Consider the following 14800-nt stretch of genomic DNA (forward strand, 5'->3'; position numbering starts at 1 on the left):
AGTGGTACACAGATAATTCAGCTGCCTTTGTTTTTATATTGGCCATACACATTATAGGATTTGAACAAACAATATATAGAGTGTCCAAATCAGCTGCACTGAATTGGTGGATCAGGCAAAGGACTGTCTGCATTCAAAAGGAACATGGACCTTGTGAAGAATGCAATCAATTACAAAACCTATCCTTTGTGTGTGGAATAAATTGCAGCCAAGGGGAAAAACCCAAAAACATTTGAAATGATCACATCTACAACCAACTTGTGTGGTCAAATATGAGCAAATCTCACGGAGAGTGGATGGAGGTTAGATCTGTCCTTGTTATGAGAATGCAAACCTACTGGAAGGCATACAGTAAGGGCAAGAGCGACAGATTCTCTTGTTATGGTACACCCCACACACTGATACACACCTACTTCCCTGCCACTACATTTGTCCGTGTTTGGGTCCAAATGGCCACAGAGTCCCAAGCACTGCATCCAGGGAGTAAAAGGGGAGAAGGTCACATACTGCCATACAAAAGTAGTATTGGGTATGTGCTAAGGGCTGCAAAAGATGAACGGTGTGGCGAGGGAGCACTGTGATGTTAGCAATGGTTGGAGTGCCCCAACAAGACACTGTCACTTTGTTATTACTCTGCTACTGCTATTCATCCTTTGCCTTGCTATTCAGTGAGTCACTGATCTGAAAATGTACAAACCAGGTGTCAGTAACTTACCAAGTAGTGAAGCAGAAATAAGTGTCTTTTTTTTTTTTAAAGAAAAAAAGTCGGCAATGCCAGACTGCCACATTTCTGTGTCAACAGGGTCCTTGTTAACCTGCCCAACTGTATTTTGCAGAGATGAATACTGCTGGAAAAGATCAGATCCTGTATGAGCAGCCACATTCCTTACACTGCCCAAATATAATTTAATCTTCTAACTCGCATGTAGTAGAAGGTAGGCAGGGTTTGTCTAGTTACACCTTACGTCCAGGAAAGCAGAAAGAACTTGTAGAATTTTGCAGGCCGACATGCCTGCACTGATCTTTCCTGCCACACAAAAAAAAAAAAGAACTCTTACCCTTTAACCTATCTTATAAAACACTATGTAATATAAGCAATACATGTACTCAAATCTCCGAAAAAGTGAAAAAAGAAGATCTAAAAAAAACGTGAGAAATGCCAAACTATGGACTTCTCTCTCAGACTTTCAAACCAATCAGATTATAAAATGCACCTAAAAAACGGTTGTTGTGATGTACAAGGCATATAGTTTAATATATTTTTTAAAAAAGTACAAACGCATGTAAAAAGCAAATAAGTGATATGATTTATGGCAGACAGTTACATTAGGTTGCACAGGGTTCAGAAAAAGATTACGTACATCTTATTAAATGATTACACCCACCTCTTGGGGTTAATGAGGACTGTTTTTCCACCTCTGCTTGTTGCCGGCTGTTCACTGGGATGTTATTGTATATCCGCTTGTAATGATTGTACACCGCAACAGCAAGGACCTTCTTCGCAAATGATTGACCCACTACATACTTGTCGAGGTAGTTATAAATCTGGAAGAGAAGAAATGCACTCAGGGAAAGAGCTTTACCTATAATCTGTTGGATCCTATTCCATTCGGAGTAAACATGCATCAGTCATGAATCTGCTTGCTGGAAAGACACCTTAAAGTGTCCTTATACCCCCCCAAAAAAATTCAACTTTGCCAACTTTATACTTACAGGTGTCAGCACTACGAGAGGAGGAAAAAAGAGAAAAAAAAAAAAAAGGGAAGGACACCATTTTCCCTTGAATTATTCCTAAAAATAATAAATGGCAGTGTGCCAGGGACGTACCGATATCCATATTAGTATCAGTGCCGATAAGGGGAATTTCCATGAGTACTTGTAAAAATGCCCAGATACTAAAGGCCGATACCGGTCCTTTAAATTTTAAAAAAAGAGGAGCAAATGCATGAGGTCCTACACTTGCGAGAGCCTAGCACCCACCTGGGCAGCCCTGGTGAGACCCCAAAGGCAGCCCTGTATAACTGCTGTATATTCAAAGATTGATGATCTGTAGTGCTCTATTGCTGGTTGCTATTCTCCATTGCTGAATAATCATGGGCCGAGTTACAGTTGTTCATAATTATAAACAAACTGCCCTGAAATCATTAGTCTGGTTTTAGAATAAAATGTCACATGTCTCTTAAGAAAAAGTATCGGTGTTCTTGCGCAGTCTCCAACCTGGCCGATCAAAACATTTCAATCACAATATAAAAAATCGGTGATGTACCATCAACTGTTGTTCAGAAGACCGTTAGTGTACGATTTCCGAACAAAAATCATACAATGTATGGACACCTTAAGTGATGTCACTACACTGGTGTTCATTGTTCTACAGGACAAGAAACTGAGGACCTGCAGTGCAAGGACCCCCAGCTTCTGCTTCATTTATTCTGTGGCTCTATAAAGGGTCTCCACCTCGCCTGCTGCTTCTTGATCTTTACCCCACCAGTCATCAGGGTTGGAGCTCTGACATGGACTCAAGATGGATACTACCAAAAACACAGACATAGCGAGAAAGAAGGCCGGGTAAATGAATCCTGAGAAGAATTCACACCTATGCCTTCTGCTTGCCTTTATTTGGGCTTCTACAGTACACATCATGTAACTTATTTCAGAGAACCCAAGCTATTTAAAATTATTTCGGGAAATCTTCTCCAAAGTCCATATGTAAAATTATATGCTGTCAAGTATCTTTGAATACTCGGGCAAAAAAAACGGACGGCACAGTCGCATTGGCGGGTTGCCGTCTCCAGGCAGCATTTTTTTTCTGCTCGCGCAGTCAGAAAAACAAAACCGTCCAATGTAAAAAGCAGTTACCGGCGGTTTCACATATACCCGATCGGCGGCTCTATAGCAGGCTGCATGCCCCCCCCCCTCGAGCGCTGCCGTTGTCCACCCTCCTGACCCCTCACCTTCAATCCCGGAATCCTCTGCTCCATCTGCGGTCCGGGACCGGCTCGGGAGGGTGTCAGGAGGTAAGATGGGAGGGAGATCAGGTCCTTGCTGACCTCCCTCCATGCTGTGAATGCAGAAATGGTGTATTAATCACTTCCGCATTCACCTGTCAGTCATCTGGCTGCTATAGCCAGAGAGAAGCAGATCTCTGCTTCATCAGCTTCTTTTGGGGTCCACACGTGACATTAGGGGTCCTGGAGACCCCTAATGTCTCCATAAAGAGGACTTGTCAATGTGCCTTTGCTATTGTATAGGGGGATTGTTATCCCCTTATGTAATAGCAATAACAATAAGTGTAAAAAAAATAATAAATAAAAAATAAAAAAAAAGTTTAAAAAACCCCCCAAAAAATTCTTACGTTCCCCCACCCCCATGTTTACGCACAAACGTAAATACACGTACTGTGCACCAGAGCGCAAAAACGACAATTGCGCTACACACGTTATATATCGCCACGTCGCAGTGAGAGCAATCATTTTAGGCCCATCAATCACTGATAACACTAAACTGATGAGCGGCAAAAGCTTTTAAAGCATCGCCTATGGCCAACTTTGGGTATTCTAGTTTGAGGTTTCGCGCACGCACGCAATTTTAAGGCTTGACATGTTTGAACCCTTTTACCCAACGTGACCCCGTCTCTTATATTTTACCAAAAAATTGGGTAATAATAATGTTTTATCATTTAATATAGGGGGAAACTTTTTTTTTTACATTTCGGTAATTTTTCCTTAATATAGTAAAAAATAAAAACCGCAGTGGTGATTAGCTACCACCAAAAGAAAGCTCTAAGTGTCCCTAAAAAAATGGTATAACATTCATTTCAGTACAGCGTTGCATGACAGAATAAATGTCAGTCAAATTACCGCAGCGCTGAATACTGAAAAATGGCCTGGATGGGAAGGGGGTGTAGCAACGTGGTCAGCAAGTGGTTAACCCCTTCGTGATGAGACCCTTTGTGCCTATATGACTGGCCACGTACACTGTATGCGACGAGTTATATCAGGCTTTGTAATGCTCGTAACAGCTGATTCTCAGCAGTTGCCAGTCATTAATGAATGCCTCAGTATTGAGGCATTCATTAATGAAATAATTAAGCTTTTTGTAAAAGCTTCTTCCTTTCATTAATGAAAGAATGAAGCCGTTGCAAGCAAATACAGGACCGCAATTTGTGATCCCGTATTTGACAGCTGAATATAGCAGAGAGGTAGCAGTGACTCATCTCTCTGCTATTTGTTTTGACAGCTGGAGAGCCCAATGTTTAGATACATTTCACTCAAAAGATATCTTTTGACTGAAATGTATCAGTTTTGATGGTCTAGGCACCATCAAAGAGCTTTTAGTGAGATCTGAATCTGACTAAAGTAAATATGTGTGGGTACATTTGGGAAGATAGTATATTACTGCTGTGGAAGAACACACAGCAAAAATGTAAAAAGTGTGTCAGTCATTTATGAACAGAAACTGAAAACTAGCTCAGTCATGAAGGGGTTAAAGAACCCTGGGCAGAAGGGGGAAAAAAAAACAACAAAAACACACACTTGCAGTGGGGCTATCCCCATACTGCAATGGTTAAGTGCTCATTTTCTTCTAGGGTCTAAAATATATAATCCCGCCTAGCTGCTAGTCCGGTCCCTGCAGCCTCCCCCTTGCATCCTCATGTCCAATACAGCAACGCCACAGGTTTTCAGGCCGCTGGAGCGAAGGGAAAGCCAGTTTGAGTTTCAGTGAGTATTTTCTTTGCTCTTTTACACCCTATGTGAAAATGAGCACTTAACCCTTGCAGTGCAGGGCTAGCCACACTGCATGGGTTAAGTTTTCTTCTGCCCAGAGTTCTTTAATTTTTGCTTGCGAACATTAGCCTGAACAGCATTAACTCACACAAGAACTGTTCAATATAAAACTTGTAAATTCATATTGATCGGTCATCATCCTGTCCCTTATTACATCACAAGTGCCTGAAGGGAAACAAACTTCTGCAAGGTTCACCTCTTTTATACAGAACATATTCCCCTTTTTGCTTGTCTTGTATTTTCACTTTTGCAACCAAACTGGTATAACACCTACTTTATATTGGTTATATTTTCCCATTCACATTGCATAAATGAACAAATAAAAAATGTAAGTAGCACTTTGTTTTGTTTTTTTAAAGTGCTTTTTTACTTGCTTAAAAATCCTACCTAGCTTCCCCTGTATGTAATGTTACACATGAGCTGTAGGAAGATAGGTTTACTATAATTGACCCTGTCTGTACTTGCTGGCAGGTTTCATTATTAGCTGTAAAGTAGATATAAATCTGTCTGTCCTAACAGAGGGTTAAAGACTTAGAAGTGTTGTGTGAATGAGAAGCTCAGCCTGTCCCTCATTCTGTCACTTTCAAACTGCTCAGAGTAGCCTGGAATCTGCACAAAAGGTCTTCAAAGAAATAGCTAAAATGTAAGAGACACACACCAATATTTAGATATGCTGTATGAATTGGAACATAAACAGAGGGGTTTTCTCAAACTTTGACTGCAAAAAGTGGAAACACATTAGAATATTGTGTCAAATTATAAATAAGCTCATTTGATATTACCTGTTCTTTTAAATCTTCAATTAATTAAATGAAATCATAGCTATGAAGAAAAAGCCACAACGTTGCCTCTGATGGGTATAGGTACAGGATTGCTATAGTCCAAAAGCAAATCCAGCGCTGCCATCATGCAGAATTTATATACAGCACTTTCTACTAATAAAAATGTGATTGCTAACATTTTATATTTTTTTTAGGGCCGTTTTTTTTTAACCTTATTTAAGCATACAAGTGACCCTGTGGCAACAGTACTACAGGCAATAGTGACCGAAGACTTTCATACCTTCTTCGGGGGTGGAGGTGGCTTCTGTTGAAATGCCAGTTTCACAGCTTCAGCGGCAGTCTCTGGTTCTCGGTTTATAGATTTCTTTGAATCTGCCTCAGATAGCACGACAAAAAAATGGTGGCACTTCTCACATTTCACAAAACGAGTAGAGGCTGAAAGGAGATTGGTTTTTGTACAAAGTAAAATGGTGTAAAAAAACAAGCAAATAAGAATAAAGAGCCCAACATCCGTATCGTGTAGTCCATACAAACAGAATGCAAACGGTAGGTGCACGGAACCATGCGATTAAAGCATCGCACTGATAATCATAGGCCTTAAAGGGTGCCTGCCCTTTGTGGTGACTGGCAGCCAACTCTTTCGTTTTTTTTTTCTTTTGCAGGGGAGAGCCACAGGCTCGCCTTACGCAGATACAAAGAGAAAAAAAACAAAACCAAAAATCAGGGCTTGTTTACACCATGTGTATAGAGCTGCATGTTCTACACACCACCGTACATGTAACATAGAAAACAATGGTTTTCTACGTGCCCTGCTCTCACCATACGTGAGGTAGCGTGCAGAAAAATGCAGCTCAATGGACATGTTGTGAACAAACTCTCATTGTATAGTTGACACTTCATTAATTAGCTGCACCAAGTGGAAGATTAAAAACCATGCAATTGCATTTAACATTCCAGTTAGTGATAATCCATAAAACAACTATTTATGGGCAGGACACGCTAAAATAACCTGTAACCCCAGATAACCACTACCGCACTCCTCACTGGCGTGTCCCTTGCGGTAGGTGCCGCTTCAGATTCAAGTAGTAAAATATATCACCAGAACAACGTTGTCAAATCTTCAGAAAGTGATCATTTTATTGATACACACATCTTGTCAATAGCAACGTCTCGGGGCCACTCTGAGCCCCTTCCTCAGGCATGCCCCGAAACATTGCTATTGACAAGATGTGTGCATCAATAAAATGATCACTTTCTGAAGATTCGACAACGGTGTGCTGGTGATATATTTCACTACATACAGTATGTGGAGTACAGATTTGAAGGAATACCTCTTTCATGTGATGTAACTTTGTAGACGGCACCTGATTAGTCAGAGTGCTCTAGCATACTGAATAAGAGTACACTTGGATAATCACAAGTTATGCATGTGGCTGCAGGCCAGTAACAAACCAGTTTAAACTTACAGACAAATGTCTCGACATGGGTGCACAGATCGCCACACTTTGGGCACCTTAGCTGATTGCCACCACCTTTCCCTGAACTCCCAGATGATTTTTTGCCGCCTCCTTCAACAGCTGCTTTCTGTACATAAAACAGAATGTGCATGAGTACCATAAACATAAGCACGATGGCCACCACCCATTCTGATTTCAGGCTGGCATTACCTTGTTCCCATCACCGGATCCATCTTTGCTGATACCGTCTTTAGAGGCAAAATACACCGCCGTTTCTGAGAATCTTCTGAAGGGCGTCTTTTGTAGCTTATCAAGTTCAAAAGTTCCTGGTCTTCTGAAAACAGAGAGATGTCCACGACCACATATCGCCCCTGTTATGGAAAGAAACACAGCCGTCATATACCAGGTCAGGAAAGCGAAAACCTGACCCCCAAAAGCATTTGCTTTTATTATACAGGATTTAAATCGCGCCAACAGTTTGTACAGCGCTTTACAATATAAGGAAGACATTATAGTTGCAATAAAAATCAAGACAAGATGGTTAGGGAGCCCTGCCCGTGAGGGCTTACAATCTAAAAAGGGAGGGGCAAGTGATACAATAGGGAGGTAGCTGTGAGGGAATGTTAAACGCAATACATATCTACACAGAGATATTAGGTGTGTGCCACGTGTCATTACTCGAGGATTATAAATTAAGCAACATGTGTCTATTGCTTTCTGAAATCTCCTTAATTCTTAGTAACCCGTCTGGCTCAACAGAAAATTATTCCTCAGTATAACATATGAAAATGCTCTGACCTACTTTACAGGTTCACTGAGAAATCACCATACGTTGTCAGTCTATATATAAAAATAGCATGGATCATATACGGTACATATATTGTTACCATTTTGTGCCTGCGTATGTAGGAAAGTTATGCAACAGCATAAATTACAGCACTGGTCTAATGGCTGAGCTATTCCAGACTGATAACAGAACTCTACTGCCCAATGTAAATACTTCCGCAACGTGTCAAGGTTCTTATGCATTTACAGGAATACATGATGTGCCGTCACTATCACATACACTATCTTCACGTTAGAACAGGTAGTTCCTAAAAAGACCTTCAGCTGAAACCCGGGCTCAATACTATGCCACTGCAGAAGGGTCCAATTTTCCATAATGCTCACACAAGTGACCGCGGCTCTGGAAACAGGACATTTAATAAACCAGATCAGGGAATGTCTTTTCCTAACTTAAGTGGCACAACCCATGGACTGGGGGCAGCATCAGGCTGTGGACTGCCACCTTTGCCATGGGACCAGCACAATATACACTTAAAGAACTCTGTGTAAATTAACCCTTGCAGTGGGGCTACCCCCCACACTGAAAGGGTTCACCGCATGTTTTGGTCTAGGGTCTTCGCCCACTCCTGGGAGCATCTCTCCCTCTCCGCTCCAGCAGTCTAAGGTCTGAGTCATCATGTTCTATACACTGTATAGGATATGAGGATGCCAAGGGAAATACCATTGCTGGAGCAGAGGACGAGGCAGGCTGCAGGGAAAGCCGTTGTCAGCAGCCTTGGAAGTTCAGGCGAGTATAACTTTAAAGTTTTTAGCCGTAGCCCAAAACAAGCAATTAATCCTTGCAGTTTGGAAGTAGCCCCAGTGCAAGGGTTAATAAAAATTTACCTGGAGTTCTTATTTAAATAAATCTCAAAATGTAAAATTTAGAGACTGTATACGGAGAATGCCATCAGATGATAAATATATTATAACATCTATGTACAGATTTTTTAACTTCTAGTTTCAGAGTTTTCAAAAAGTTTGGTAAACTGCAAACAAGCAGAAGCAACCAAAAAAAAAATTAGGAAATGCGCAAATAATCCATCCTTAGAATAATCAACATTCTAATGAACAAATCCCTACTACGTAATCAGCAGTTTTTATTTTTGTAGATGAAAGCGAAGGCATGTTAGGTAAAATGGAGGGCGGGTTAAGGTATAGAGTTGTTAGGTAACATTTCATAGAAATTCTGCTGTGTAATGTTGAACTCGTGATATCAACTTCCTGAGATACCTAAAAAAACACTTAACTATGTGACAGCTGCTGTCGGCACTATACAAAACATTATGAATGATGGCGCTTGGAGCGTCACTTTACAAATAGGGAAATTCCAGAGTAAGAGTGTAAAACAGGAAATCAGACAGTAATCAAACCAGCATCTGTACTAAACTATTATAGGAAAAACTGAACCGAAACTTCCCAAGAACATACAAATATATTTCCCCATTCACACAGCAGAAGGGGTAAAAAAAACCCGGCTCACCTTTTTAGCTTTCCTTTCTATGTAGGAATAAGGAGAAAGCTGGGCAGGTACGTTTGCCATAATTATCCGTCTGTACTGTGCTGGCAGATCATTATCGGTTAAACGCAGCCCGGGCTTGTATAGCGGCTTTCTGGAAAAAACCCGAACCACCGCTCATCCGACAGGTCTTAAACCGTATTCACGACATCTATCTCATGGAAGATCTCGAGCTCAACCACTCAGTTATACCTCATTCTCCAGTACTTGCCTCTCCTGGACAGAGTTCATGAGGTCATCTGAATATTTCACCTTCGGAGTGTAACCGGAAACATAACGAGTACCGGGGGCACTAAAACACAGTGCATTGATCTAGTCCCATCCCCTCCCCTTTCCCCCACCTGGAACTGTCGCCTTCTTTGCCAATTTTTAACAAATCACTTAATTCCTTTCTTATCCCCCTTCCTTATACCGACCTAATATCTGGACATACAAGTTGGTACCCCGGACTCACATGTTTCCTGAACTATATACCTCTTCCATATTACAAGTGGAGTGCCACGCCGGATGTCCCTCATTTTCCTCATCTCCTTCCCAAATCGAGAGAGAGAGAATCCTTACCAAGACTTGGGGTGGTAACCCATATTAACCCCTTCATGACTGAGGCCCTTTTTTCACCCATGTTATATTCCACATTTTAGGCCTGAAAATGACGTAAAACCCCCCAACATTATATATTTTCTGAATGCCAAGACCCTATAGAATAAAATGGTGGTAGTTGAAAATTTTTATGTTGCGCAATATTAGCGCAACTCCTTATTAAACCCCAAAATTTAGTGACAAATTTAATTAAATGCCCCAAAAAACAACAAATTACCCATTTTTAATCTGGTGACAGGTAAGTCGCCAGGATCGCTTCTGTTGTAAAGCCGACAGTCGGCTCTGCAAATTTAAACAGACTCCCGGCGGCAAAAGTCGCCGGGAGTCTGTTTAAACAGCCCCGATGCTGGTGACGTACACTGTACGCCGTCAGTCACGAAGGAGTTAATACATTTTTTTTGCTCCCTTTGGTGCCTGCATGGTTAAATTATGCATTTTTGATAGCACTGAATTGACCTTGTTGGAACATACATGCACAGAATGTAACCTGAATATCTTTTTGTACTGCTATTTTTACGTATTGTGTAAACTTTTGAAAACATGAAAATAAAGAATTTATTTAAAAAAAAAAAATTATCGGTGGTACATTAGATTTAAACACGGTGCCCAAACACAAGGATAAAGATCTCAAGGCTCGGGTGGCAATTTGTTAATGAAGAGCCCGCAGTGGGGTACTTGGCACTCTGGGGGCCCCTTTTGTAATGCAGATTACCAGGAAATAGTAATGGGATAAACCAACACACCACAGCTACATCTGCCTGAAGAATCAGAGCTTTTAAACAAAACAAAAAAAGCCGACACACATTTAACAGCGATGAAGATCACGGGCACTCAGGATGAGAAATTCAAGTGTACTTATTGAAGAAGCATGTCACATGTGTTGTAGAGCCAACATTTCAGAACCACACAGGGCCCCTTCATCAGGGCATAGTCACTATGTCTGCCCTGATGAAGGGACCCTGGGTGGTTCTGAAAACGTTTGTTATGCGACATGCTTCGGCAATAAAAAAAAATCCAAGTGTTCCATCTCATCCTATAAGTGCTGGTGATCATCACAGTTAAACCTTGTATACGCACAGCGCCATCCGTTGGCATCACTACACCACCGCTATTTTAAACACCGGTCTTTATTGGTGTATGGTGTGCAGGGGACATAAGGAAACAGGAACAGCAACACAACAGATGTCAGTGTACTATGCAAACTCAAGTCAATATAACTTTCATTCTGGTGTAAATGCACCCTAAAATGGAGAAGTATTGGGAGAGTAAAATATGAGTGATCATGTGACCGCTGCTCACTCAACATACAGTCTCCTTCTGCAGTCTCCTTCTCCTCTTTCTGTTCCATCAATGCTCAGAGGGACAAGCAGGGGGTGTGTGCTCACAGCTGGCTCTGGATCTAGAGAGGCAGAGCCAGCTGTCAATCAGGAAACCAGGTGGATCCAGACAATATTGTCGAGATCCTTCCCAGCGGCAGTACAGCACAGAGTGGAGTTTGAACCTATGTCAGGAGATATACCCTCAATCCACTCACACAAGGACAGAAAGTATTCTATGGGGACACCTTTTCCATAAAGGAAAGCCAAAAGGTGGGATCCCACCCTCACTTTTGGGAGATTTCCACTTACTTATTGTGAAGTGTCTGGAACAGATGGCGAGAGGATATCTCCAAAAATGTAGACAGGAAACGGTAAGGAGGTTCCAACCCATGCTCACGTAAATAAAAATCAAACAATACTCAACCTTGGCCAAAGTATGTTGAAAGCGAATGTCACTATACAGTAAAAGAGTAAAAGCATTGTCCCTGCAATAGGAGACCACGAATACTTCCCTTTCAGATGGGTGGAGAGTCCAAACTCCGCTCTCTTTAAGGCTGGGTTCACACCTGAGCGTTTTATAGCTAGTTTTTTCGTTCAGTGAAACGTGCGTTTCATTGGCGGTATGATTTTTTCCTTTATTTTCTCTATTTTAAAAAAAAAAACTTCGCGCCGGCTCCGCCCCCTGCGACACGGCCGCTCGCAAGGGACGGAACCGGGAAGCCGCCGAAGACACAGCGGGGATCGAGTGTGGCTCAGGGTTACTGCCTTGCCAACCCCCGATACACACTCGGGAATACCGATGGAAACGCGCGGCAACTTTCAACACTTTGGAAGTGTTGAATTAAGGCATTCAACACTTCCAAAGTGGTAGCGCTGAAGACTTTGCCAGAGTCTTTAACTCTTAAATCGGTCGGGGTGTGCATTCACTTTAAAGTACATAGAAATAACGGAGGCCATAATAATAAATAAAATATTTGAATTGCAATTTTAAAAAAGAGAAAACATGTCTTGGATTAGCATTAAGGTGAAAAGTATACTTCACATCATTCACACATGTGAATAATATGAAAGCATTGAGTAATGTGTACACAGTTGCACACATCATATATTTAAAGTGTCAGACAGTAAAGGGCTCATTCACAAAGCGTGCACATCCATGAGAGGACACAGCTACACATGAACCTAAAGCTGCACATCTGTGCAGGTCCCTGCAGTTCCAGAGTAACATTTGAAAAAGAAAAGAGCAAATAAGGATCTGTGTGAAGAGCTGAACAACCATTTTCTTTAATTTGCTTAAAGAAGAAATTGCCAAACCTGTGAAAAAAAAAAAAGTTGCCAACATCCTTCAAAAAAAAATTTTAGTTGCTTGGCTATCATCCTAATCCTCCGGTTTCAAACACCTTCTCAGTCACTGACTAGGATAAGTATAGAGATCAGTTCTGAACTCACTTTCTGCATTCTTTTTCCTGGTCAATGACTCACAAACACTGCAACTAACACTAGGAAGGTTAGCAAAGACATGCTAACTGAATAGCTGAAGGTAGCTGAAAGGTAAAAAAGGCACATATACACTAAGGACCCATTCACACCACATCCAGATCATCTCCAGACCAGATTGTTTCTGGACCCAAAATGCATCCCAATGCTATTTCAGGCCTCTGTTCACACCAGCGCAGTCTATTCCAGACCATAAAAATACCGCAGGTCTCATTTTGTCTGGTCTGGAATGTACTGGAACGCATAGAAACTCAAAAAACACACTGGAACGCACCTGAGCGCATTTTTTTTTGCTTAAAGACAGCTCCGGAACGTGACTAAATCACGGCAAAAACAATGCACCGCACTCCAGATGTGGTCCAGGAAATGGTGTGAACCCAGCCTTAGGAATGAGAAGCAGGTCACATGGTTGCCGCACTCCTTACTGGAATTAGATAAGGGTGGGTGCTCGCAGTGACCGCTGCCAAACAGTACAAATGAACGGATGTCACCAACACACCAATAATATTGAAGTCCAAAGTGTTCGTTTATTGGAACATCATGTCAGCAGAACTAGCGCTTTCAGGGCCACGCAGGGTCCCCTTCATCAGGCTCAGCAATGACTTAACATGCGCATAAATGTCCCCAAAGCAGAATTCCTCTCACCAGGCAGCATGTCGATCTCACCGTGCGATGTGGTCATCTGCAGTGGCTCTGCGAGCACTCCCACCTCCCCGGCGATGTCGGGACTAGGCCTCCCCCACATCCAGACTGGCGATGCTGCCACGTCCAGTCCTCCCCGGCATTCCTCTACTCCACCACCTTATTGTGTGTGAGAGTCAGATAAGGCTCTACAGCAAAATGTGCAGCAATGCTTTTCTAGTGCAGCTAGCTTCAATTCTGAAACAGGCAGGTTTCAGGTAGGGAATAAAAAACGCAGATCAACTGCCTGTTTTTTGCAAAAATGTTAGGAGGGATTTTAAAATGGGCAGTTCATGCAAGGAAACCTGGAAACCTCCTGCAACTGAAGGAAATGTGCATAGAGAGGTGGCCAGATGTCAGACTGGTGGGCAGTTATACAGAATGCCTACAAGAAGTCATTTCTACAAGGACACTTCCATGTTCCACATCATCACATCTACTGATATTTAAAAAGGAAAATATTTGTGTTCCTGAAGTGCATTATAATTATCTATTGGCACTGTTTGATTAAAGACCTACTATAGGCAAGTTCATACATGTTGACAACGTCAATTTCCATGGCTGTACATAATCCTTGCTGGTCTCTGCAGCACCAGTACCTATGTGGTCCATCCCATCAGCAGGTGTTAGTCCCTGGTCAGTCTTCAGTACCCTGCAGAAACCAGCTCAGGAAGGTGAATGTTAAAGTGGAAATTAAAGTGACACTAGACTCAGGAGTTAAATCTTACAAATACATTCAAGTACCTTAACTATTAACAAAAATGCATCTTATTTGTGTATCACTCGGCTGTAGATCCTCAAAATCATCTCTGAACTGGTGCCGACACTGTCCTTTCTTCTGGAGGGTGGCTACTTTTGTTCCCCATGGTCCCCGTGTGTGTTGCAAAGTAGTCACCGCTCCAAGCTCGCTCCTGTGATGGACTACAATATGAATACAAAATTAGTCAACTAAACATGAGATTGTAGTCCATCACAGGAGTGAGCTTGGAGCGGTGACTACTTTACAACACACAGAGTGACATTGTCAGCCAGCAGCACTTACTGTTCACATTATTTAGCTGCCGCCTGAATCAAGTATGGTTGATCTCATGCAACAAAAATCACTGCTAGGACACAGAAAACTATTGTTTGTGTCCCATTCACACCACATCGCGGGTGCGATGGGCAGGGGGCTGTGCTGCGATAAAATGCAAACCAGCAACATATCATTGCAGCGCAATGGATTCAAGCGCAGGTTGCCACATGGCAGCACAGTGGACCACACCGCCATGTGGGGACCTGAATGGGGTGTACACATTTTACACTCCACAGATGAGGGGGGTGGGGCGATGAGGGG

General features: G+C 42.1%; 1 protein-coding gene across 2 annotated transcripts in view; it reads right to left on the reverse strand.

The window, feature by feature from the left end:
- Positions 1–14800, reverse strand: part of CLPX (caseinolytic mitochondrial matrix peptidase chaperone subunit) — a 58315-nt gene that overhangs the window by 22623 nt on the left and 20892 nt on the right. For both annotated transcript variants that reach the window (XM_018573950.1, XM_018573949.1), the window contains exons 4-7: positions 7234–7394; positions 7033–7150; positions 5847–6001; positions 1386–1545 (exon numbers count right to left, since the gene is read on the reverse strand). In XM_018573950.1, the coding sequence (XP_018429452.1) occupies positions 1386–1545; positions 5847–6001; positions 7033–7150; positions 7234–7394 (594 nt within the window). The remainder of the gene's footprint in view (positions 1–1385; positions 1546–5846; positions 6002–7032; positions 7151–7233; positions 7395–14800) is intronic.

The sequence above is a fragment of the Nanorana parkeri genome, unplaced genomic scaffold (assembly GCF_000935625.1).
Source record: "Nanorana parkeri isolate BGI_ZX_2015 unplaced genomic scaffold, ASM93562v1 scaffold2635, whole genome shotgun sequence".
NCBI classification, from domain to species: Eukaryota; Metazoa; Chordata; class Amphibia; order Anura; family Dicroglossidae; genus Nanorana; species Nanorana parkeri.